The sequence below is a fragment of the Enoplosus armatus genome, chromosome 10 (assembly GCF_043641665.1).
Source record: "Enoplosus armatus isolate fEnoArm2 chromosome 10, fEnoArm2.hap1, whole genome shotgun sequence".
Classification (NCBI taxonomy): domain Eukaryota; kingdom Metazoa; phylum Chordata; class Actinopteri; order Centrarchiformes; family Enoplosidae; genus Enoplosus; species Enoplosus armatus.
Window position 1 is genome coordinate 20,750,216 of NC_092189.1, and position 27,568 is coordinate 20,777,783.

The following is a 27,568-nucleotide window of genomic DNA, read 5'->3' on the forward strand; positions in this document are numbered from 1 at the left end:
ATTCTATAAAAAAATGAATGGTCTGTTTACTCAGGAGGGATTGAAGAGATTTGGCACCTCTTTGCGTGTTTACATGTATTTATTTTTGTTCATGCATGTGGGTGTGCATATTGTTTAACTAGCTGCCTCTGTACTCCCTTGGCGCATCATTACTGTACATGCATATGCTGTATGTGTGTGTGTGTGTGAGAGTGAATGTCAGAGTGGACAACACAGATTCAGTCAACCCACAACATATAGCTACTGCTCTCCAGTGCAACATGGATGTCTACTGACACACAGACATGAAACTCTTACAGGCACAAGCAGAATCACACAGACAGTATGTGCAGTATATAGGGTTATAAGTATAAGTTACACAGTAAACACAGATAAAACCCCTCAAGAGCATATTCACACAGTGCATATAAAACCATTCACACACATGTGCACAACAATAATGTAAATACATACAAGATAAAACTACAACCACATTCCTGCACAAACAGCCATTGAATCCATGCTTTTTAAGTATTTACATGCTTACAAGACGAGGGATAGGTATCATCATTTTAGATTATTTTTTGACCTATTTTATTTCTGCAAAGTTCTTGTATGACTGCTTGTGTTTTGACAGCATTTAATATTTGAGAAGTTTGACTTATATTGTTATATTAAAACATTTGTTCATACAACACTTAGCCTTAAGTTTGGTGATTTTTTTCTTAGTGTCAAAAAAATCCAGACAATAAATTAACCCTACAAACACGTATTTTCCGAGTAGCCTAAGCCTGATGTAGCTAATTCCTCTGTGCCATGGAGCTCCACTGTTGTCCAGAAACTGTTGAAAACACATCAGTGAGCCACACTGTTGCACTGACTGACATGTTCCTTCATTACCAGTAAAGATGAGTCGGAGCCACATACATCGTCATGCTGCCGTGAATACTCATTAGTCCACCAAATATGTATTAATCCACAGCTGAAAATAGTCCCCAACAAATACACTATTTACTCTTGTTTGAGTAATGTTCAGTAAAAACTACAGTGCCCAGCTGAAAATTATTTTATTATTATTATTATTATTATTATTATTAATAATAATAATAATAATAATAATAATAATGAAACTATATATTTGTGACCTGATTTCAAAGATTTGCTGTATGTCATCATTAGGAATGAATGAGCTTGTAGAACATTATGCATTTTCTGTACATACCTCAAAGCATACACACACGCACACATCCACACATACTGTGATTGTTGGTTTGGTGTGTGGGTGTGCACACATGTCCATAAGAGGGGGATGAATATTCATGAATATGAATAGGAACCACATGTGCATATTACTCCACATATGTGGTCAAATGTCCTTTTGAATATGTGTAGTTGCTTGCATGTATTCTGTGTGTGTGTGTGTGTGTGTGTGTGTGTCACTGTGCATACACCAGCCAGCGACCCCTCTTTCTTCTGATGCCCCGCTCTCGTTTCGGAGCAGAAAAATCGCTCTCGCCGTCTCAGTGGCTGACGTTGCTGGCAGGAGTCCTGGGGACCAACGGGGGGAAACAATCCCAACAAAGTGGCATGAATTAATGTGACTAATTAACACCACGTTAATTATTTGTAAATTGCATGTTTGGGTACACGTTACTTGAGAGGCATATGCTGCTTGTCGTGTTCGCCCAAACAAGTGCCAGCTAATCTGTATCTCTGGAGTGCCCCGCGTCTGAAGACGGGCCAATCAGCACGGTGCTGCAAAAAGAAAACATGAAGAAGAAGAAGAGAGAGAAGGAGAGGAGAGAAAAATAAATAAGATGGCCAACAAATATATTTCATCTCGTCTGGACTCCATGCAAGTTTTTTGTCGTTCTGCAGTTGTTTGTCAGAAGTTTGTTTGGTTTGTGCGCTGTTGGTGAGTGTGTAATCTGACTGCCTATTAAAAGATAAATTATAATGTTTTCAACATGGGGCTACAACATGGGGCTGATGAGCCTCCTTTTTTTGGCAATGTGGTGAAGGATTGTGTCTCATGTCACTGTGGAGTTCTCCTTTTGTCCACACTTAGTAGAGTTGACATTTCCATCTCCCACTGCTTATGTGTCTGTGTAGTTTCTTACTTTTTGGATAACAATCAGTACCAATTCCTTTACCCACTGAAACCAGTACTGAAATGACAGTTGCTTAGTTGGTATACAGATAATTATTCAACAACAATTAATCATTTATCATTGGATTAATGCCCATCAATATATATATATTATATATATATATATATAATATATATAATTTTGTATTATTTAAAACAGAGAAAAGCAGAAAACGCCCTGACATCCAATTATAAATGATGTTTCTTTATGTAGATGGGCAGTTAACAAGAGAAAAGTGCATTCAAATACAGTGGATTAAAACATGCACCTGACAACATGACCTGTCAAATGTCCTTTAAAAGTGCCCTTGAGGAAGACAACGAGGCCGGCTGACTTAAAGCAACTCAGCCAAAGTGTTTGCCTACAATGTAAATACTGAGTGAAGGAGCCTGGAAAATATTTGAGGAAAAACACAAGACTACTGCGCCTGAAATGATCCCAAACTTGCTAGCATGGCTACCATTACATGCTTATCTATCACTCTGTCACCCTGGGCTACGCACACTGGGTTTTATTAGGACAGTTTTGGTTGAGAAGACGCTACCAGAGCTCCTGTATGGCTTGGTGAGGTGGGCAAGAAGCAGATCTGCGTATCACCTGAGCATCCCCCCTCCTTCCCCTGTCTCCCCCTCCCTCTCTCTCTCTCCTGCTGTCTCACCCTCTCTTGCTGTCTCTCTCTCCTATTACCCCTCAGTGAGTCTTCTTTCCCTCATTGACAAGCCCTTATTTTTTCATCTTCCCTCCTAGTTTCTTCTCCCTCTCTCTCTGTTTCTCTCTTGCTTTCATCCCTTGCTCATTTTTTTTCTGTCCCAATCCCTCTACCCCCCCCCCCCGACACACACACACACACACACTCACACATGCCTCCTCCTCCTCCTCCCCCTCTACCCTCCCTTCCTCCCCCTCGTCTCCTCAGAGCTCCTCCGCATTAGCAGTCAGCTCCACTCCTAGACGTACTTTGTTTTTCAACCGTGGTGGAGGCTGAGCGAGGGAGGGACCGAGATACGAAGAGAGAGAGGACAGAGAGAGAGAGAGAGAGAGTGCAGTGCAAGTGATACAGAGAGAGAGAGAGCATCATTTACACAGTCATCCACGCCGAGCGGACCCTGCAGCTCACCCTCCCTTCCTCCTCCTCCCTCAGCCACTGCTCACGATGCCAAACATTTTATGTGTTATTTAGTCATGCCTGACTTTATCGAATTTGAAAAACATGCCAGTCACGGGTACATCCCTTCCCCCCTTGCCTCCCCCTCCAAATCCCCCTCACCCAACCGCCAACATCATCCTCATTTCTCTCTCTCTCTCGATTGAGACTCTACCTTCCAGGTCTGACCTCAAGAGCCTCTCAAGCCACTGTCTTTGGGGACATTTCACTTCTAAATGAAGTTTTATTCCCAGGCTTCATCCCCCCCCCACCCTTCTCCTCCACGCACTCACCTCCTCCTGACCACCCACCCACCCTGGGGGAAGGGGAAAAAGAGCATAATTCTAGCCAACAGAGTGTTGACTCTAAGATGGATTATTTCTGCTTGAAATCAGAGGCCATGTGCTGCTGGATAATGTGGCCGTCCCGATTTTTTTTTCCAGCAGTGTTCTAATGATAGAGATTTGACGGGCAGCAAAATTTGGAGGAACAGGGAGACTTGTTCCACTAGGCGAGGAACGAGAGGCTAAAGGAAATCCCAACATGCTCGCCTTCATAATCCCAGAGTCAGGATTTATGGTTGTTTTGTTTTTGCTGTTATTTAACAGTCCGGCGTAGCTCAGTGGGTAGACCGGGTCACTAACACTTAGTAGGATTAGAAGGTTGATTTCAACTTGAACCAACAATGTCAAAAAGAAAAGAATACAAAGAAAATACAAGTATACTCATGGTGTTTTAAGGGTTGCTCACAGTGTTTCTCAACCTTGCAGCTATCAGATGAGCGCATGTATCCCTTCATAGACACCTCATAATCCACATCATCACTTACACGATTTAAACTGGATGTTATTTCATAGTTAATTATATAAAAATGTATATTGTTACAATCATTTTTTGTTTTCATACAAGACATAGTGACACTGAAATAGACGATTTTTAGGCTTGGTCTCTTCGTGTAGTAGGTTCGGTCGAGTTCGGTCAAGCTGTGCATTTGTAGTCCCACTTTGAGTGGCAGAAGCTGGATGTTTCAGTCATTGACACATTACATTTAAGCTACTGTTTGAACTTCTCTGCTCACATGATAACTAGTTATCACACTCTCACTCACAGCACATGGTGTAAGGTTGTTAGAACTGACTTGCGTCCTGTGCAGTTGGCTTATCATTGTTGGTAGTTTATTGGTTATTGTTACAATAAATCAAATTTACTTAAGATCAGCCTAAATAAATCCTACTCATCCTCCTGAACGCAAATATGTGGATGTATTTTTTCCCCCAAGTCGTAGTCATTTATTCAAATTAGCCAAGCTACGCCACATGTAGGCCCTGGTAACTGCAAAAGTGCTCCCATGGGTCCAAGTACCCCTGGTTTGGAGTCACTGATTTAAGTGGTGTCCAGACCGACATTAGCCCTGCATAAAAAAACACAACTCCCTCATTCATTTTAATGAGGTCATTCTGATGTTGCAGCGGGATGCTGGTGCAGAAGCAACAACAAAAAAAACCCAGCTTGGTCGCTCTTCAAAAAAGTTGAACGCGGCTCAGATTTGCCGGACTGAAATGCGGCAGCATCTGGGAAGGCGCTTTGTTGGCAGCTTTGTAATGTGAGCGGCGTAGTTCTACTGTTTACCTCATGATTGTTGCGACAAAAAATAAAACAATGGCTGCCACAATGACTTACCAAAGTTGAAAAATCTTGTCCCATTAGCATTATAATCAGCTGTGCAGGGTTTTGGCATCTGATGAGCTGTCAAATTCATAGATCTCTTACTCAAACGGAAGCTGCTGGATTGTATTTTATTGTCTCACTGGTACCTGAAGCAACACGTCCTACCTGTCCCCACCAACGCAGCCCCCACAAACTACTGTGTGATCAGTGTATCTCATAGTTGTCTTTATATGCAGACATTGGTGACATTTGTGTACTGTAAACATTATCAGTGTTTTACTATGTTGTGTTGTAATCTCAATAGAGGTGGGCCACAAGATGATAAAAAAAATTATTAAAAAATATTCAAAAGAAAACTCAGATGAGATCTGAATATTTAGAAAAAACAACATTAAACGTCAGTTTAAGACCCAGCAGTTGCTGGTTCAGATCTCCTGTGCATTTGAGTGAATGAGTAGCACTCTGCCCTCCAGTAACTACTGGCCGTGCCGTTGAGCAAGTCAAGTTGCTCAAGTGGAACTGCCCAGTGATGTTTGGATGAAGCCTGTGGTCACAGTGCAGCTCTCAGGCATGTATGTGTGCAGGAGTGTGAAGCAGGGCGGTGCTAGAAATGAGTATCTGTGTTCAGCAGAAACCATATAGTGAGAAACAGAAAGGCTAGAAAATACAGGCTCTTTAAGGAGCAATGTGTGCTAAGATTCGGTTTTGTAGATGTATGGGTCGTTCTGCAAATTGGGTCTGCACAGCTGCTCAACAAGTAACAGAAACAGCAATATTGAGCTCTGCAGTTTCCAGAAGAGGCTGCAATTTTTGTCCCAAGTGAAAGCTGTTTGACGCAGCTGCTCTCTGTTGGTGCCATGCAGAGACCCTGATCTACATATTAAGTTGTGCACTGAAGACTATCGTGCTTTATATTCTGAGTAAATCCTGTGCATTAACATCTCATTTTTCACTTTCGCCTCACATTATTGTGAAATAAAGCTCTGCCTACACTGCAAAATATCCTGCTTAACAAGTCATGTAATCAAGTATTGACTGTAATCAGACTTTTCTTTAGAGCTGAAGCAATTGGTTGATTTATCGGTTAGTCTATCGAAAATAATTGTCAATTTTGGTATAATCGTTAAATCATTTTCATTAGAAATGCCATAAAATACAGTTGTTCCAGCTTCTCAAAAGTATATATTTGCTTGTTTTCTTAATCTTCTATAATAGCAAATTTAATATCTCTCTTTAATATCTTAACAAGATGTTTGGAGACGTCACCTTGGTATTTTTTACTATTTTCTGACATTTCAAAGATCAAAATAACCTACAGATTAGTTAATAATAAAAATAGTCATTAGTGCAGCCTCATGTTTCTTTAAAACTGTGACAAAATAATCTTTTTTTTAGAAAAAAGGTGCTCTGGTGTTGTTGTTAAAGACAGTGATTGTCAAAGATGGTTTCAGAACCCTTGATGAGGAAGCTCTTGTGTGAAATTTCATTTTTATTTTAGCCAAATGAACTTAACAGTAAGCTATTAACAACATATGCTGTTAATGTTTTCACAATCTAAAGTTAAAAGCTGAGAAGTAAAGGCATTTCAGGACATGTTTTCATACTATAAAATACATCCAAGTATTCCAAGGAATCTCTATCTTGCATGCCATCACAGTGCATCCCTAATGTAATGGGAAATGTAAGCCGTTCTCTCTCTGTATCATTCATTCTTCTCCTTGAAGCCAGCTAACACAGAGGAGATAGAAACCAGACGAAGCCTGAGGGCTATAAAACACTGAAGACACTTTCTCCCCCTCTGACTCCTCCTCCAGTTTTCATCATGAAGCCTGTTCATTGTCTCTTGGCTTCTGCAAAAAGTTTGCACTGCTGAAGTTGTCCATCTTAATAATTCAGTTTAATACTAAACTTAGTCATGGAATCAAATTATGCTGAAAAATATGTGAAAATATTCTCTTTCCTGAGCAGTCTCACTCATATGAGGAATACTCAAAAGTGAGTGTATTATATGAGGTGTCATATCTTGGGAGACGTGGATTGAGAGGCCCAAATTCATGATATTGTCAGTTGTTTCAAGAAAATCTTTAATCTTCAGTTGTGTTAGAAAGAGTTGAATTTACCTCTCTGCACTGGGAGATTTATTTCTGTTTCAGGGGAAAATCAGACTCAATCTAAGAATAAAGGATTTGAGTATTTCTTGGAGGGTGAATAGGTTTCCTGAAGGCTGCCAGTGTTCGATACTCAGTGACTCAATAGGTTTCAGGACAATCCAATAGCTTCTGTAAATCTATAATGTCTGCCTGTTGCATTGAGAATCTTGATTCATAAATTGACCACAATCAGCAGGACTGCTCGATAGCATATGTTTAGCAACGAGTCCATTCAGATTTCTCATGATTACTACAGTACTGCTAAAAATATTGTAAATTATTTGTATGGGATTATTGTCATGCACTTATTGTTTAGGCCCATTAGAAGGCTTTTCAGCTTTTAATGAGGCTGGATGAGGGAAGAATATGAATGAATACATGCTCTGTATTTTTGAATGTGAACATTTTTCATGTAGGGAAAAATACTGAGACTCCTACATTGGCAGTATTACGAGCAGCCAGCTGTAATGAGTACAGAGGTTACAGTCAAATCAATAGACGGCAGACTTGACAGTCTTTCCCTTGTTCCTAGAATGATTTTGTGTGATAGAGAAGGGGTCAGAAAAGAAGAACGTTTTTGCTCTCAAATATTTAATCAATTTTGTTCATTTGAACATCTGATCAGTTTCTGCTTCCTCCAAGGAGCTTTTGACAGCCAATGAAATGTTTGTCTTGATTAATGAATCTACAGCAGATGTCCTTATCAAGCCGTTTCTTTGCTTTTCTTAGCAAATAAACTCACACTTTTTTTTTCCTTTTGGATTGTATTCTCTTAAATCTTTCATTTTTATTACCTTGAATTTCATTTAATAGCAGTAGCACTGACTATTATTGCAGTAGTTGTAACAGTTGTAGTGGTATTAGTTGTAGGGGTGAGTATTAAACCTCACTACTTTTTGGTACCGACCACAATGTGTCCATCGCACAAAATAAAGAAAATTGTCCCAATAGCTGGTATTGAATACTTGCTCATAATTGTACTATTCTTTATTTATTCTTTGATCAGTTTCTGATTTCTATCATTTATTGAAGCTATTAAAGTTATCATGTTAATATCATAATAATATCATCTTTAGACAACATTTAACATTTGAGAAGTTTGGCTTCTCTTGTTATATAGAAGAAGGGTTTTGACATGACTTGACAAACCTGTTTTTATTCCTCAAATTAAAGGAATGTATTGACATTTTATGTACTTTTTTTTTTTTTACCTCCCATGCTGAGAGTTAGACGATGAGATTGATACCACCCTCATGTCTGTGCCTTAAGTATTAAGCTGGAGCCAGAAGCAGTTAGCTCAGCTTAGCATGAAGACTTGAACATGCTGGAAACATCTAGGCTTGCTCTGTCAAGTATACTCCTATCAGCTCCTCTAAAGCTCACTGATTAACACGTTGTATCCTGTTTGTTTAATCTGTCCACCAACTGAAATGTGAAAACAATCATTTGTTTTGGTGTAAGAGCTAAGGAAGTTTGGAGAGGGCCATGCTAGCTGTTTCACTCCTTTTTCTAGTATTTATGCTAAGCTAAGTTAATTGCCTCTGGGCTCCAGCTCCATACTTAACGCACAGACATGAGAGTGGTATCAATCTTGTCATCTAACTCTCAGCAAGAAAGAGAATTTTCCAAAATGTTGAACTACCCTGTTAAGGTTTGGAGAAAAAAAGCTTTCAAAACAATACCAAGCCCTATATCGTAACAGTAGCAGCAGCAGCCTGTAGTTATATACAGTATATAATAGTAGTAGTTACAGTAATACCAGATCGTTTCATGGTTGGTCTCATTCTGTATTCAGCAGCTCTGCCCTCTCTTTTGTCTCCCTGCAGCAATCGGCCGGACGTTGATCCCCCGTTATTTCAGCACGGTGTTCGAGGGAGGGGTCACAGAGCTTCACTACATCCTCAAACACTCCAAGGAGTCATTCCACAACTCCTGCATCACCCTGGACTGTGATCAGTGCACCATGGTCACCCAGCACGGGAAGCCAATGTTTACAAAGGTAACACCTGAACCCCGAGCTTCTCCCAGCATGAATAATTGATCACAGGCTATGATAATGGACCAGGCGAGGTGTTTAACTGGTTAAAGATCAAATCCATTTACACCCTTTGATTCTTTTTTTCCTCCCTGTTTCATTTTGTCTCAGTGTTATCAAGTCATACCAGGTGGGCTTACTGTCAAATATGGGAAGATCTTTATGTATTCGCTGCTTGAATTATAAAATTCTTTATTGTCTGCTGAGTTTGAATACATTTTAAGTGTCTGTCCATTATTTCTAAAGGACAATTTACTAAACACACTTTTTTTGAGTTAGTAAATTATAACTTACTTACTATTAATTGGTTCTGTCCCCATTCTATAGTATTACTTTCCCTTTTCCAGAGAAAACCAGGTACTCTGCCTTAAAGTACTGGTTCACATAGTCAGGTGTGAACATTGAAATTGGTCGCTGTGATTATTCCTCTGGTTAATACTAGGTGTTAAGAGATTCCAATGTAAGTGATGGGGGACAAAGTCTACAGTCCTACAGTCACTTACATTGGAAGCACATAACACACAGCTACACAGCGGGAATAACTACAGCATGTTCGATGTTCATACTAGATTAAAATTAGGAACCTATCCTTTAAGATCACATTAAAAAACTGCAATCAAATGAACTGTTACTGTATGTTTAATAATTGCATTCAAATATCTCAGCTGAAAAATGAACAAATGTCTGCACTAACCAGTGTTTGGAGTTTATAATTCATGCAGGAAAATGTCACACATAGCCATATTTACCCTGTTTACTTATCAGCATTTTGGCCTTCTCCTAGACCCCCAAATCCACTGGCATTTCTCATGTTAAAGATGTCGGCAGAATCTTAAGCCCTCAGTTACTCCAAAGGCAATGCTAGGGGGACATAAATAAGATCTTTGAAGAGTATGGTTTAGTTAGCAGTATGAGTGAGGCACAGACAGAAGCAAGAAAAGCAGAGGAAACACAAATTGCGCAGGTGAGATAATCCAAACCTGACACAGAGGTCTTCTGAAAGCAGTAAAGCTCATCTGCTTTTGTCTTTGGGGAGAGAATCCCCCAGTGAGCCAGAGTGAATATCTGCTTCACCACGGTCTGATCCAGATGGCTAGCTGACTCTCAGTGGTCTTCTGCTGACTGTCTAAATGAATCTGAGGCCAGATACCTTGTCAGCGCCGAGCAGGCGAGCTAAAGGGATTCCATGTTCCCTGTACCATGAACCCTGAGCTACAGCAGCAGACCGGATTGTTCTGACATTAAACAGCTATACGCCCTCTTGTTTTTAGGACTTTGTAGTGTAGATTCTGAAATTAACTTTTTGGCTGACCTGCCACAGACTGTGAGACTAAAAAATGTATTAAAAAACATCACTGCAAAAAAAAATCTCCATTTTAGCAAGTAATTTTGTCTGTTATTGAGATCTAAAATCGTATTGTCTGAAAAGAACTGAACAAAATGTGGGTTGATGAACTTGATTCAAGAATTTCTTGGTATTTGTATTGACACTGAGACAGTGATTTGCCTTTTCCAGTCTTTTTTTTTCTAAATGTTGAATCTCTTTTTGAGCAAATTCTTCACAACTGGGAAATGAAATCAGGATGAAATGGAGCTCTCTGCTCACCTCTCTGGTAGATAGTTTTCTGTTTGAAGAGTTTTAAAGGATCGATTTGAATTAATTTTAGTACTAAGGTGTTTACACTGTAGCCCGGACAATATTAGGCCAATATCAGTATTGATATTTGAGGAGTCTGATAATGACCAATATTCTTTTTTTTCATGCACTGTAAGCTAAACAAAGGTTCTATACATTTGGTCATTATATGTATAGAAAATAATCTTAGTCTTAACATCTTTAACATATCTATAATACAATGTTTTCTTTTGTGTACTGTACACTGATACTGATATACATGTAATTAGCTAATATCAGCTTATATATTAGCCCGGTCAGTTTATCGGTGGGTTTCTACTTTGTGCTTACTCTTGTACACACAATTTATGAAAATACACATTGATATTATTGACTGAATTGTTAGCTAGTTAGTTGTGCTTGGCTGACTTGGACTAGTTCTCCCAGCAGAGTCCTTATTACTGGTCAGATAATTTGAGAGCTCTTTGAAAGAGCAGAGTATTTTTATATCAATTGCATTTGTTATTAATGATCAATTTCTTGAAGTGTTTCTGATTTAATTACTCCTGTGATATGATTTTGGCTTGATATTTCTGTGAATCAACAGGGTCTACAGAAAGAGTTTGGAGACTTATAAATAACTTTATAAATAAAAAATATGTTCACATTCTTCATATAAACATTCACCCTACCTATATAACTCTACCTGTTTTTAAGCACAATCTGCCACACAATGAAGAAATGATAATACTTCACATTTTGATATGAATTCTGAAGGAAATGATTTCCACATGAAAAAGTTTTGGAGTGTTGTAGTGCAGGACCTTTATTTACAGAAGCATACCAAAGTCGAGTCTTACCACCACTTCAGATGTGACAGGTGTTCAGTCCCAGTGTGAGTGTCTGTGTATGTCGGTGTATATTTACATGCATGACTGCCTACATGTGGGTTTGTGACGAGGGGGTTCATGAGGTTGCACCACTTTTTCTGTACATTTTGGGGGGAGATGATTTTGTATTCATGTAGTGGTAGGTGGGTGGTGAGGGTATGTGTATGTGTGAATGGGTGGAGGAGGGGGTTCTTTGTGTTATCGTATCAGTAAATGAGCATGAAACATCCCCAATAACACACACAGGAAATGTCTTTTTATGTTGCTGTTGTTTGGTTTTCGTAAACAAGGCTCCCCAAATGGAACAAAAAAAAAAAAGACATAATATATTACGAGTGTCCGATATTAACCGTACAGAACAGAAACAGAGCGGCACAGGCCCGGTCAACAAAAAGCTAAATTTGATGCTCGCAGCGCTGCTCTCTTTTCATCTTCACCTAAATTGGATGAGAAGAATTAATTCATTAGAAAAAAGGAAGAAAAAAAAAAAGAATTCCAATAACTGAGCGTGTTCTCCCTGAGCTCCCAGCAGCAGCAGCGAGCCTGCAGCTCTGGAGGCCCGAATCTCAATCAGCTCTGCCTCGCCTCGCTTTCCTCAACCACCACCCCCCCCACCCCCTCCCCCAATCCTCCTCTCTCTCATCCCCCTGCCTGACTCGCTCACTCGCTCATTCCCCCCTCGCTCTCTCTCATCCCCCCCTTCTTCTTCTTCTCAACCCCCCTCCTGCACCCTCAGCACACACACACACACACACACACACACGCATCCTTCATCCCTAGAGAAATCATCCCCAGCTCCCAACTCGCTCTCCTGCTCTCCCACTCTTTCTCTCTCTCTGCCTATATCTGTCTCTTTCTTTGCTCGTCTCTCTCTCTCTCTCTCTCTCTCTCTCTCTCTCTCTCTCTCTCTCTTCTCTCTCTCTCTCTCTCTCTCTCTCTCTCTCCGTCTCTCTTTCTCTTTTAAAATTTCAAATTCAGATCTGGTTTATTGGCATGGCCATGTTTTAAGAAGAATAACTCTGGTTTATTAAAAATTTACTCTTACTTTTGTAGTTCTAGCCATCTTTCCTGTCAGTAGTAACAACTCTGTAGTCACCAAAGTTAATTGCTGACATCTGGGACTATAAAAAGACATCATACAAACAGTAGCAGTCAGACAATGAAACGTTCAGTCGTTGTCAACACAAAGGTCAAGGGTAAAACAATGAAGTGCAAGACTAATTGCCATTGTGATCTTTAATGTAAACATATTCCCATATTGTAAGCCATACAGTGATTTGAGAAAACGAAGGGGAGCGGTAAAACTATTACCCAAACTGTCATCATCACAGTTCACAGGCTGGTTCAACAATGCTATAATTGTGAATGCACACTTTTCCTGTGCGGTGAGGCATTATTACCAACATTTCAGCTGCTTTTGGTTTTACCCTGAAATAAGGTGGTTTAGAAACGTGGTTGTTAAACCAGGCAGTCCATATAGATTTGCTTGCTGTGTGCCATGTTCCAGAAAGCATTTAGTGTTACTATAAAAACCAGCAACCATAAACTGTCATGCATAACTGCATATTTAACACGGTTTTAAATGTGGTGTTTATTGCTTATTTATGAGGTATTTGAAAACATTATTTTAGAATTGTGGTTACTGTAAATGTATCCTGAAACATTATGAAAAAATGTGCAATAAAACAATGGAAATAAACAAATCTTAAGGCTTCCTCAGTCCCATCTTCAAGTTACCCATTTTGGGAGCCACTAGTAGATCATTTAGCTAAACTGTGGTCTAGTTTGTTTGTGTTTGATTGTGTTCGCTTGTGTTTCTTGTCCTGTCTGACTTAATTGTAGTGATATCACCATGTTCCCAGATCCCAGCAATAGAAATGATTGCTCAAGTTGTAATAAACCAGAATTGGTTTGGAAAAAAAACATATAACAAAAGCAATACTATGATGAAAGAAAAACAAACTGGAGACCATCCTGTGATGGGATCACACCAGCAGCGACGCCTGTCAACATGTCAATGTTCTGACTCACAAGTATCCAGCCGCCATTACTACATTATTACATGAGTACTCAGCAGTCATTACTACATTTTGGGTGTAAAGTTTGGGGGTGAAAACAATACCAGCCACGTGCTGTCACAGCTGGTAATCAGTGAATAAAAATCAGATAGATATACCTTGACAAGTCAGTGTAATGGTTATGATGAGCTCCAGAGAAGAAGTTTTTCAAGGAGCTCAGCACAGTTTCATGTGTTATTGCGCTCTCTATCTCCCCCCGTCACTGCTCATCTACAGACTAACGAATGGGCGGGTTTAGCTAGGTGTTAAGAGTGGGTGGTGCTACCCAGGTGCTGGTGGACAATGTGTGCAGGTTCACAGGGTGGCAAGGTGTTGACAAGGTGACACAGGGTGCCAATTTGACCAAAAGCCCCCAACCTCCCAGTCGCCCCTGGTATCCCAGCACCTCTATTCACTACCCAGCAGGCTCTGCTTTCCCTGGCCACTGTGTGTTAGCTCTGAGGGCACGGCCCTTGTTACCGGTGCCCAGTTGGGGGTTTCTGCATGCTGGGAGGCGAGCAAAGAGCAAAAGGCGAGTTCATGACATGGTGATCTCAGCTCAAGTGAATTTAATTCCCTGAGTCCTTTTTTTTGGGGGGGGGGCTTGACTAGTGGATGTGTTTCTTTGAGCTTTGCTTGAATTGTAGTCAGTATATTTCAGGCATGTTTGAGTTGTCACTCTACCATACTTTAGTTATAATTGTAGATACTAAATGATATTTATGTTAACATTGCAGCAATCTGCTTTTATTAGTTATAGTGCTGTTAAAAATACCACTAGTCAACCCTTATTGCAAGGTACATAAATATAGAAACGTTTACTGTACCTTAACATGAGCTGAAGCTTATTAACTTGATTATTATGAGATGTACAACATTCATGACTTCTTCTGGTGAATATAAATGGGATCAAAGTTAGATTAATTACTGAATGTCTCAGATGATCCGGTGAATTGACCTCTTTGTAATTAGTTGTTGCAGCCTATAAATGCTGCTTTTTGTATTGTTTGTTTAATTCCTTATGACGGGCTATGACCATAAGTTAGCTGCTTTTTCAGAACATTTTGTGTGCAGGAGTTTTTTTTATTGGTTTTCATTAAGATTAGTTTTAGATTATTTGACATTTTAACCTTTATTGACTGAAGACAGTAGAGACACTCATAAAACATGGGGAGAGGGTGACTCGCAACAAATGCTGCAATAGAACCAGTAATGCTGCAAATATATGCATATAAGTTTTAAACTTATACTTTTTATTAATTTAAAGGTTAAATTAGGTCCACAGTTGTAAGTTGATTGCCATGTTGAGGAAAAGTATTCAATAACACCTTGCAGCCACTCATCTTAATATATTTGCCCAACTCATTTTCATGATCAATTAATTGATCAATTAGTTTGGTCTATAAAATGTCAGAAAATGAAAAAAGCGCCGTGCATGTTTCCAAGCTCATTTTCACATATTCAAATAGCTTGTTTTGTTTGACCAACAGTCCAAAACCCAAAGACCTTCAGATCTCTATCATAGAAATGTAAGAAAACAAGCTAATGTTTGCTGTAAACAGTGATTTATTTGTAATTTTCCGTAAATAACAAATTAAACAATTATTCAATTGTCAAAATGGTTTCGGAATAAATTTCTAGTGATCGACTAATCTATTAATTGACTAGCCTTATCAGCTCTAAACTCAAATTAAGTAACATATCATATCATTAAAGTAACACTGCTGTAACCTTAACATTGTCAAGCTCTTGAATCTACACTTACTGATACAAAAGGTTGTATTGAGTTACAGTATTATAAAGCATGACAGCAGCTTGTGGCTATAATTGAGCATATTTAGTCAACTTTAGTTAATATTCACCAGAAGCAGTCATGAACGCTCATAATAATCGATTTAATGACCTTCAACTTCTCTGTTGTTAATTGATTGTCATGTTAGGATACAGTATTGAATAGGGTCTCAGCAGCAGGACGCTGTTATTCTTTCTTACTCTTTTGAGCCGGAGATCCCCTGATCTCAGCCCCGTTGTGTGGAAGATTTATGACCCTGCTCTTAAATCAATGGGTACTCTCTGTGAGGGGCTGCACCATTTAATGGACCACTTTTTAATTCAAGGGGATTTTCCTCCTTTTAGTTTTCATAAGGAACACTATTTAGCTAAAAAAAAATGGCTACAGCCATTGTGAGAAATATTAGATTTTAACCAATTATCTCTCAGTATGGAGAAATAAATAGCTTTTTATGATTGAATCTACTCTGGAATCTGTGGAAAAGGGGCTGCCTTGGTTGCATTTGTGGTTAATGTATCTCTGCACCAGTGCCACTAAGACAAATTCCTGCACATTTATTGCACTTGGCAATTAAAGTGATTCTTATTCTGGTTCTGATTTAGCTGGTTTGCCAATTTATTTATTGGTTACAGAGAAGCAGAAAGCTTGTGGAGAGAAATAAGAGCAATAGTGGAGGCAACGCTAAAGACACGGTTGGCACTATGGAAAAAGAAATCAATAGTGCAGCGTTGTTTCACTGTAGGCTACAGCACCTGGAAAGCATCAGAAGACACTGGCTCACTAGTAAACACAATCCAAGTTATTTCCCTGCTGGTGGGTAAGAAACATAAATCTACAAAAAGCACACTTTCACGAATGATGTAAAGAATTACTTATTTCCTCATATATGCCTAAGTATTTGGTCTTTTAATAGGTTTCAGCAGCCCAAAGGGCATGAAACTCATCCACACACATAATGACCATGATGCATTTCATTTCAAAGGAGGAAAAGAAAAACACTGAAGTTGCAGTATTTTTTTTTCACCTTTCAACAGCAATTTGAGTCCTAGTAGATTAACATTCCCTCTTATAATTCAGCATGGCCAGAGAACCCGCGGGTCAGGAGATGATAATAATAATTGTCAAAACTTAAGTAACATGCACGCATATGTTTATAATATACAAATATGGTTTCTTGTTTTTTGTATACTTTCTTTTGATAAATAATTTATATATGTTTTAAGGCTTTTTTCAGTTACTTTTTTGTTTTGTAGCAATCCTGTGAAAACAATGTATCTCCAAAATGTCAACTTTTCATGAGCAGCCCTGTGTTCAGCTTTGTGACAATACATTTTTCAAATAATCCAGTGAGTTTTTAACTGGTTTACTTAGTTTAAGAAGTAGAAGAATTTTCTCAACCCATAAAGGAACACTTAGTCCTCCATCCCCATATTTGGAGATACATAGTTTTCACTGTAGAGCGATGGTTCAATCCCACTGTTTGAGTTCTTGGGAAGGTGTTGTTTTAAATTTTGGGGTGTTACGAATCATGTTGCATCCCTCCTTTCACTCTGAACTCTGAGGTCAGCTGTTGGACAAACTGCTGTTGGAATTAGACTAAATAAAAAATAAAATAGAGACCATTTTCATTGTCCATTAAACACCAAGGATTATTTCCAAACATTGCTTTAGTCTAATCCACACTTATCTAGCTCAGACAAGCCCGTTATCCAACCATGCAGATCCCAGGCGTGTTTTCACGTAAAAAAAAAAACACTGTATCAGCACTGAATTGTGTCATTGAATGGAAGTGTTAATTTCCAAATCTATTTTAAGACAGAATACAATTATAAACTGAAGTTTATCATTCAGTATTTAAGAAAAGGGAAGACTTTATTGATCCCTCGGGGATGTTACAGCAGCACAGAGGCAGGCCAAGAGATAAAAAAACAGATGAAGTTTAATTACTATCTGAATGAAATAAATACAAATAAAATAAGAGATCAGAGAGATGACATTAAAGATTTATATACAATATATACATTGCAATACCTTAGATTATATAAGTAAATTATATAAATATTTGTGGGAAAGAAGTCAGTAGATCCAGTCGTGCATGTGTGTGTATAGGTTTAAGCATCAAAAATATACAATATATATAATAGTGTATTAAAGTATATAGCAGTATATACACACGCTCTACATTAATAATACAATACTATGAAATAAATATAAAGGAAATAGAGACAGCTTTACAGCATATTATATGATACAATAATAATAATAATAAAGTAGTAATGTAGTATTGCTACTCTTATTATTTTCCCAATAGTAATAACAATAATAAAGATATGAAACCAAGGTCCAGGTGTATTGTTGTGAAGTGCTTGTTACAATGTGCAACATTAAAGCCAAATACGTGGTGGTCCAGAGGTTTTGTTATAAATAAAAATGAAAGTGCAGCTACTGTCTTTCAAAAGTTGCTGTTATTCTAATCAGGCATTTTTAATAGTGTCACCTTTTTTTCCCTCCAAATATGAGATACTATTTCATTATGGAACAAAACTCTCTCCATATGTACTTATTGTAATCTCAGCTGGTTGAATAACTCAGGAAACGCACCGTCGCACAAAGAGTGAGAACATTATACAGGATCCACATTTTCAGTCAAGACAGGAGAGAAGCGGCTCTGCGTTCGGGGGGTTTTGGAGCAGTCGAGCTTCTATTTATTCTTTTTTTTTTTTTTTTTGAGTGTGTTGGAGTTAGCGGTGGAGCACGTGACCAGCAGGGGTAGGTGGGTGGGTGGGAAGTGGGGAATGAGGGTGAGGAGGGAGGTGGGGGGGTTGTGGTGGTGGTGGTGGTGGGGAGGGGATGCAGTATGGCCGCTAGCCTCTTTCTTGCTGATCCTCAGGAGACCATCTGCGCTGGGGGCATTGATTAGAGTGTGTCTGGTGGGATTACATCTTTGCCGTTGCCATGCCAACTAATCAGCTGATTTTTTTCCCCCCTTCTCTCTGTCTATCTCTCCATTTCTCTCTCTCTCTCTCTCTCTCCTCTCTCTCTCCTCTCTCTCTCTCTTTCTCTCTCCTCTCTCTCTCTTTCTCTCTCTCTCTCTCTCCCCTCTCTCTCTCTCTCTCTCTCTCTCTCTCTCTCTCTCTCTCTCTCTTTCTCTCTCCTCTCTCTCTCTATCTCTCTCCTCTCTCTCCCTGGTTGTCACAGCAACGAAATACGGGAGAAGCGCAAGGGCCCCGGCAAGCGCTGAATTCAGCTAAAGGGGCGAAAAAATGTTTTTTTCCCCTCACTGTTTCTCTCTCTCTCTCTCTCCTCCTAATTGGCAACTCTCTCTGACCTGAAGTTCTTTTGTCTCTGGTGTAAACACACCCCTCTCCAGATTACATTTATTTTCACATTTTAGAGATAGCTGGATGGTTGAGAGGCCCAAGGACAGATGCTCTGAATGAGGGAAGCGAGCAGAGTAAATATTGGGAGCATAATAGCTCGCTCCATGCTACAAAATCCTTGAACAAATTCCAAAACAGAGACGAAACCCTTCCAGCGTTTTTTATCAAAATCACGCCTGGCCAATAAACACTGATTTCTGTTTTGTATGCGTCCAAATAAGCTGACGGCCGCCTGCCAGCCGGTTAAGGATTACTGACAGAGATATCAATCCGAGGAGAAACGTTAAGTAACACTAACTATGTGATCTTTGTCCAGGTTTGTACAGAGGGTCGTTTGATACTGGAGTTTGCCTTTGATGATCTGATGAGGATCAAGACGTGGCACTTTACCATCCGGCAGTACCGAGAGCTCATCCCCCGCAGCATCCTGGCCATGCACGTGAGTGTGACATCATTAACACGCGACAAATACCCCCCCCTCCCCAATCTACCCTGTTTTAGGTGTCACTTATTGAATCCTAACGAGGGTCTCTGCACTCTGCCAAGACACTTTTTTAGAGGCTTTTCATGAGCATATGAAATTTAAACGCCAACAAAGCAGTTTGGAGGGATTTTTGCAAACCAATTTATTTGCAGACATCAAAGGCCACCAAGGATAAAAAAGGGCCCTTGTCTGAAAAGGGAGAGAGAAAAAAAAACAAGGTCGAATGAATAATCTGCTTAATTCCACTAAGTGTAACACACATTTAGTCACTGGGGCTGTGGAGTGTAGATGGAGCTAGCAGAAGATCTTCCATTTCCAAATGATTTTGAACTGAAACTGTACAATACAGCACTGCTGTTAGGGAAATAGAACACAATTTATTTTACAAATATAGGAAGCCAAATTATACAGACACTAAAACACACCCAGTTCAAACTAATACAGTATAATACAACAGTCCTGCCATAAATCTACCTTCATGAAAATAATAGGAACACCTGTCAGCATAATGCAAGACAATTCAACAGCACCACAAACTGCAGCCTCAAAAATGACCAAAACATTATAACCTTCATGAATTTAAAGGATTTACTGCAGGACTGCGTTAGCTTTAGCTAGGTGTACCTAATGAACTGCCAACTGAGTGGATATTCACATTGGCCCCAATGCTGTACAGCATATGTTTCACAAATTATGGCAAGTTTACATGTTGGTCTGAATAAATAACTTTTACCTAAAAGTCATGATGGCAATTTTACCAGGCCGAACCTACTAACATCTCCGCAACACTTCACATGGCACAAGTCTGACTTGCAAAGAGTACAGTTCAGTGGTTTAATAAACTGAACCACTTCACGTTGTTCAGGATATTCTCCTCATATAAAATAAGTTTATAATTTCCCCTTGCAGTGCGAACAGGACATAAGAAGTTTTAAAGAAATCTCATACAACCACAATCATTAGACCAGCTGTTTTTCAATTTTCAAACTTAAAATAATATCCAGCAAAACACTTTATATACAGCTTGTGAGCAAATAGAAATTCCCAACTAAACACCTGACTTGATAAAACAGGCAGCAGGATTCTCTACCTAATTTATTAGGAGATTCGCTGGAAGAGAAGTGGGGGCGAATGTCCATTAAGCTCAAGATCATCATTAATTAAAACTTCGACGGCAAGATAAGTTTTCAGATCCATCAGTGATGCAGCCTGTGAGGGAACAGAAAACACTTCCTTCACATCATTAAACCTTTCAACTCACACCTGTTTCACCGCAGCGACGACGCCCCCTCTCACGTACGTAGTTGCCAAGTACTGCGCCAGCACGTGGCTCTTAACGTAAATGTCCTGTCATGTTTGAGAAAAGCCTTTGTGAACATTTACATAGAAGTCACCTTAAGCCATTACTTTAACAGATAGATGAAGCCAGCAGTGTTACGCATTGCATGTCTGAAAAGGTGAGAAAATGACAATAATTCATAGTGCTCTTACATGGCTTTTTCTTTTCAGCTGTGATGTGCAATACACTTGCTATACATGGAGCTCCTCCCATTTTTTGATAAATTAAATGAGATTCATTCCCAGTATTTTCATTTTACCCCCGTGGATCTAAAGGTGTGTGTGTGTGTGTGTGTGTGAGAGAGGCAGCTTCGCCTGCATAGCCAGCTTCATTTTTTGGCCAAATCTTCATATGAATTTCACTCACCAATAAATTGGCCCCTCTGGGCATTCACACTAATTCCTGGAGAGTGGGATATTGTGCGGTATTGTGGGTCCTGGCCAGATCCCTTTAGTGATTTGTGTGAGTTCACTCTTTTGATCGTTGCCTGGACTAATGAAAGCAGATACAGACACATGGGAGTCGGAATAGGAAATTTAAAACTGCAGATACCAGTACAGACGTAGCCACTGTGGAAGGCCCAGTTTTTAATGTGAGCTGAACTACTTTTACAGTCGCTCACGAGGAACTGTTTGGAAATTAGGTTCGTTCTTATTTGAGTTTGCAGAAGTTTATAAAGAAACGGCATGTAATTGATGTTAGCCAGTACTGATACTGTAGATACTAGAGGTGTGTGTTCAGTGACAGTATCAAAAAATAAATCTAACTTGAGTAAAAGCACAGGAGCTTTAGTACAACAACAACATAGTGTTAATAGTGTGAAGTACCTACTTACTGTAAAAAAAGTAGCATAGTTTAACTCAATTTAAAATGTACCCAAAATGAAAATTAGATGAACAGGAATCACTACATATGACAAGGACGAGAGGACAGAGTAGATGTTTGTAGTAAAAAGTGTATTAAACAAAGTATGGGATAAATAGGCATTTTAAGTAGATGTTGTGAATGATTATACACTATGAAAAGTGTTTTATATTTAAACATTGTTTATGTCTATAAAGGACTTGTGAGATTAAGCAACTTTTCATACGTTCTCATATAAAAGGTGCCAAACCAAACCACAGCTGCAACATAATGAAAGCAATTAAAACTGTCAATACAGTTTTTGTGAATATGTGCAAAACCATCACAGCTGAGTGGTGCAGTTCCTGTAACGCCCACTAGATGCTGACTTCAGAAACTCATCTGTATCATCTGTGTCATTGAAGTCAGTGACAAAATTGTCAGTCGATTTTTTGATAAATTAAACGAGATTCATTCCCAGTATTTTCATTTTACCCCCGTGGACCTAAAGGTGTGTGTGTGTGTGTGTGAGAGAGGCAGCTTCGCCTGCATAGTCTTCGACATCTGGGTCTTAATATTTGTTTTTACTTATTCTTACATTTGTCTTGACGATGATTCCAACGTTGCTTGTTCCATTACAGAGGACCTAAAGGGAGAAAGTTTTGGGGCAAGTTTGCTTGATTGACAGTTGTCTCACTCAGGTCTTGTTACTCCAAGATGGCAGCCAGCAGTAAAAAAAAGTAGTTGGAAGGTGGGAGTATTTAGATCCTTTACCTAAGTAAAAGTAACAATACCACAATTAGAAAATACTTACTTAAGTGAAAGTACAGAAGTATGTGCAGAAAAATGAGTACTCATTATGCCGAATAGCTCCATCTGCAGTGTTTTATTATATTACAGCATCATTATTATTATTAGTGATCAAAACAGCATTTTAATGTTGTAGCTGGTCGAGGATCAGTTGAATCTCAGTTTAACTGTTTTATATACTGGGATGTTTCATAAAACATCTTTAAGAAACTATTCATTTGCAAAATAGCTTGTTACGTAAGCTGTAAAGTAAGTGTACTGGGATAAAAAGTACAATATTTCCCTTTGAATTGTTGTAGTAGGAAAATGGAAATAATCAAATAAAGTATCCCAAAACTCTACTGAAGTACAGGCCATGAGTAAAATTACTATGACACCACTGCAAAATGTTCATTTCCTTGTTTGAGGGATGGAAAAAATACACAGATAAAAAAAAACGCTATGGAAGCTGCGTATCATCTCAGGTGATTCAGCGTATATTTCCCCTCCCAAACATCTGCTGTAACCCCCCCCCCCCCACACACACACACACACACACATACAGATATAAATGAACAAAAAATTATAACAATAAAACATTTACAATTACAAATGATGCAAGATGGCAAAGATGCAACAGCTGTTAAACACATTAATAATAGCTGTAGTACGAGTGGGTAGTAAATAGTAAGTTTGTTTGGAAGAAGTATTCAGATCTTTTACCTAAGTAAAAGTAGCAATACAACAGTGTAAAAAGTATATGTGGCCCCGGTGATTGTTATATATTATATGTCTAGATTATTATTACTGGTGCATTAATGTGGAAGCAACATATTACTGTTGTGGTGGGTCAAACTGGAGCTAATTTTAACTACATTAAATACGGTCGGATGCTTTAGTCCCTAACAAAGGGTCATATTTTCTTAATATCTATTATATGTAAGTAACTACAGCTGTCAAATACTTGTGGAGTAAACAGTGCAATGTTTCCCTCTGAAATGTAGCTGAGTAGAAGTACACAGTATTATAAAGTACTTGGGTAAATGTAGAATGTGCTGCATCCTGACCTCTCTAACATCAGGCTTAATGTGCTGTAGACGCACACTGTCATTGTCTTCTCTGTTTAAACGTCTCATTTAGACCGTTGCCGTGAGTGTGGTGGAGTTTGTTTGTCTGTCTTTGGCCTCTTGAACCGAGTGTCTGTGTTGTCCCTGCACCATATGCGCCAGTATTTGCTCGCGTTACTCCACAAATTGTTGATACGTGGCTGCACCACGGCTGCCAAGACAAATTCCTGTACAGTATGTTTAGACTAATTCTCCTTGATGAGTAAAGTAGTTCAGATTCTGATGGTCTGCCAATAATGCGCACTAATTCAATTCTCCCGTCACTCATGCTGGTCTGCTGACGGTACAGAAGAACTCCCTCGCCTCCCTCTTGACTTTCTCCACACTGAGATGCGACTGGAGATAGAATTATGCATTTTTCATGAGGCGGTGAATGCAAGTGTGCTCACTGCTGCTCCTCAGTCTGCTTTTGCTCTGTCAATACCTAAAGCTTTTTATGATTTGACTGCTTATTCTTGAAGCAGCAAACAAGCTTAGTGAATAATCATGTGTCTTCATGAGATTTTTTTTTTTTTTTTTTCAATCAGATGTCATCCTATAATTGCTATCTTGGCTTTTTTTTGTTTTGTTCTGTTGTTCTTATTTAAGATTCATTCTTTACTCCTACACACACATACTGTATAATCACAGGGTTTCCATGCATTTTCTATTTTACAATCAATTTATTCGGTGCTGATTTATTTTTAACACATTTGAAGATGGTGGTCAGTTCTGTCAACTGGACAACATCATTTATTTATGCTTCACAAAAACAAAAAGCACAATACAAATAAACTTGAAAGTTGGGTTATATCTGCAGACTTTTGGCCAGTTTTTCCAACAACTTCCAACAGGATTAAACTAATTTCCCTGCTGCCCAGACTCTGTATATACACACTGAGCAACATCATCAAATCCAGTAAAGATATGAAATTAAAAATGTGTGGAAAATTTAAATGGAGTGACAAAGTAATATTGATTAATTAGCTCACAGTTTGACAGTAGTGTGAAATGAAGGCCTGAAATGCTTCCATTCAGCTTTGTGGCACAACTGCAATAACAATGTTAAGTAGTTGCATTTATGACTTGAGGGTGTGAATGTGTTGATTGTGCATATCTGATGAATGCCAATTAGCCTAATTGCCCGTAGATAATTGGTTTATGGGTAGTCAGTTGAATGCAAACATAACAGAATATAATATAATGCCTATATTTATACATTTGTTCTTCATTTTCATTTCTCTGCTGCTGACTTTAGGCACAAGACCCTCAGGTGCTGGAACAACTGTCTAAAAACATCACTCGCATGGGCTTGACCAACTTCACCCTCAACTACCTCAGGGTAAGGACTCTGTGGTGTGTGTGTGTGTGTGTGTGTGTGTGTGTGTGTGTTTGGGCGTGTGTGACAATGTCTATGACTGTCATTCTGCTTTTGTTTTTGTTCTCAACTCCTCACACTTTAATGCACACAGAGGAACAATTCTTGTCCATTTTTAAATGCAGTAATTCATGTTACTCATATTTTCTAACTAAATCTCTTATACTTACGCGTCTAGACGGCATAAAGATGTTTTATTATGTTGAATATTCATGCTTTGTCATATATGGCATGATTATATTACCTGCCTTGCAGTAAACCGCAATGTTTTATTTCAAATTTATAGGGATATTCATTGTTTGAGTGTTCCTTCTCATATCAAGTCTTTAGGTATTTTAAGGTCATATTGTAGCTGTAACTGTAACTATCTTTCTCTGTCTTACTGGAATTGAAAGCTTATGCTGTTATTTAGGTGCTGAACACGTTTTATGACTCACAGGCATTTGAAACCTGAGTGTATAATTTCATGGCATCAAATACAAAAAATAAGCACTTATTTCTCCTTTACTCTCTTTATATACATGTTTTTCTACCTGACCGTAGCAATATAATTTACGGAAATAGGAGGTATAAGCCGGCTGAATACATTAGTGATTATTTCACAGGGTTTTGTTTGTGTTTTTTTTTCGCCGCCACAGTTGAGTGACAGCTACGATTTCCAAATGGGAGAACAAGAGCGAGCGGGAGAGAGAAGAATTAATTGGATACAGAAAATTAGCATAACATTAATGAACGCTCCCTGTTGAGACTCATAATTGTGAAATGGCGCACGAATCGGGGAACGGCACCTTCCACTGCTTATAATAACTGAGTGAAGAAAGACACACAGAGGGGGAGAGAGGGAGCAGGGTGGCTGTTTTTGTTTTCCTATAACAATTATTTTCTATACAGAAAGCAACTGTAATGCCATTGAAAGAGAAAACACATAATTCAAGTATCTGTAATTAAACACTAAAGATTTAGCTCATTCTTTATTTTGGTGATTCAGATGGTCAGTGCTCAGCAAATGAAACAGGGATCACGCCTTGTTTTCTGTTTGCTGACAACATGAGTTTTATGGACGAGGTTAAGTTGTTTGTGTCTAAATATTCCCTTTTGAAGAATGGTTTATTTTGCTGAAATGACTCGCATTGCCTCAGTGGTCTAAACCTGAAATATTTCACATAAATCCTTGTGCGTCTGCTAAATTAGAAATTGGCCGACTTTCCCAGAGCGCAATGTGGTTTTATTTTAAAATGCTACAGAAAATGTTCAACTTAATGACGGATTTAACCATGTTGAGGTTTTCTTTCATTTCAGTAATAAGGAAAACATCGTAAACTACATAGATTATTTTACTCGTTTAAAAATAATGATATTTAGTTTATTGAATTTGCATTTTAAGCATGTGAGTTTACCCAGATCACCAGTTCATCAAGAGCATCAAGAAGACTTTGATTAAAACTGTGACTTGTGTCCTGTTACATAGTTGTTCCCAACCTCTTTTGCTTGTGTCCATTAATACAAAGCAATGTCTACATGCAAACCCTCATTGATTTCATTTGGATACTATTTTGAGGCCTGAAGAGATACAACTACACAATATTTCACATGATTACAGGGAAAAGTCTGAAAAACAAAACATTTCTTAGAAGAATAGAATTTTGATTTACTTCATTTTTATACCCCAAAAACCATCTCATTATTCTGTTAGATTCATCTTGTGACCTCCTCTGGGGGTCCAAATCCCGATTTTGGGCACCACTGCTGTGCAGTCACTGTTATTCATCATGTCACACACTTTGAAAATGATATTTTCCCCTACTGTTATCCAAGGATGTCAAGGTAAAATACACCCTTTCCTCACATTAAACTGGCAATTATGTGTCCCTGGAAAACACCTTTCCCAGCGTTTATCAGTCCTTCCAAAAGAGACTGACAGTTTCCTGGCTTAGGGGTTACAACCGGCCTTTCTCTCACTCTCACAAACACACACGCTCTCTCTCTCTCTCTTTTTTTTTTCATTTGGAGTATTTAAGCCTTTCCATGTATTGGAGCTGCCGGCTTCCTACTATTCAGCCTGAAAATAGCCCTTGTTTTCAGGCTGAGAGCCAGGGCTTGTTGGCTGAGCTGTGGAGGGATATTACTGTGTCAGGAGGGAACTATCAGAGGAGAACAAGGGATTAGTCTGCTACAGGGATGTTCACTTTACCTCGAGCTGCATGGCATCAAAACACTGCCATCCTAACACAGGGAAAAGCAGCAGACATTACTATGTTTATGTAGGGTAATTTGGTGTAAGCAGCTGAGTCCGCGGTTGTTAGATCGACTAGTTTGAAACCTACAACTTCCCTGGTTTGAATATCCGCTAAGTAAAACATTTCTGCGAGGATTCCTGGTGCATCCAAACATTTTTAGCACGTAGAAGTAGGTAATAGATACTGTACGTGACACACAGGCTCCTTCCAAGTTTCCCCTTGTTTTTTCTTTTTACCTCCAAGTGGCTGTACAGTACAGCTGAAGACAGGATGAGCATGTTGATTAGAACTGACATCGGAAATGTCGAGGTGGTGGGATGCTGAAGGTCAGATGAGATCATCTGAGCATGCAGTGAATGATTAACAGTCTCCCTTCTCTGAGTAACGACTGTCAAAGTGCCCTTGAGCAAGTTAGTAAACCCACGCCTACTTTCACTCCAGTAATTTTTGACCTTACTTCACACTCTGATTGAGAAACACTAACAGAAACTACATCAACTGCTAGCCTGGTCAGCCATAGCTAGCTATGTAG

The 27,568-nt window shown here is 38.9% G+C and overlaps 1 protein-coding gene across 3 annotated transcripts in view; it reads left to right on the forward strand.

Annotated features, from left to right (window-relative positions):
- The window catches only part of ldb2a (LIM domain binding 2a), an 83,359-nt gene that overhangs the window by 44,474 nt on the left and 11,317 nt on the right, over positions 1–27,568 (forward strand). For all 3 annotated transcript variants that reach the window (XM_070913118.1, XM_070913119.1, XM_070913120.1), the window contains exons 3-5: positions 8,918–9,090; positions 19,177–19,299; positions 24,680–24,763. In XM_070913118.1, the coding sequence (XP_070769219.1) occupies positions 8,918–9,090; positions 19,177–19,299; positions 24,680–24,763 (380 nt within the window). The remainder of the gene's footprint in view (positions 1–8,917; positions 9,091–19,176; positions 19,300–24,679; positions 24,764–27,568) is intronic.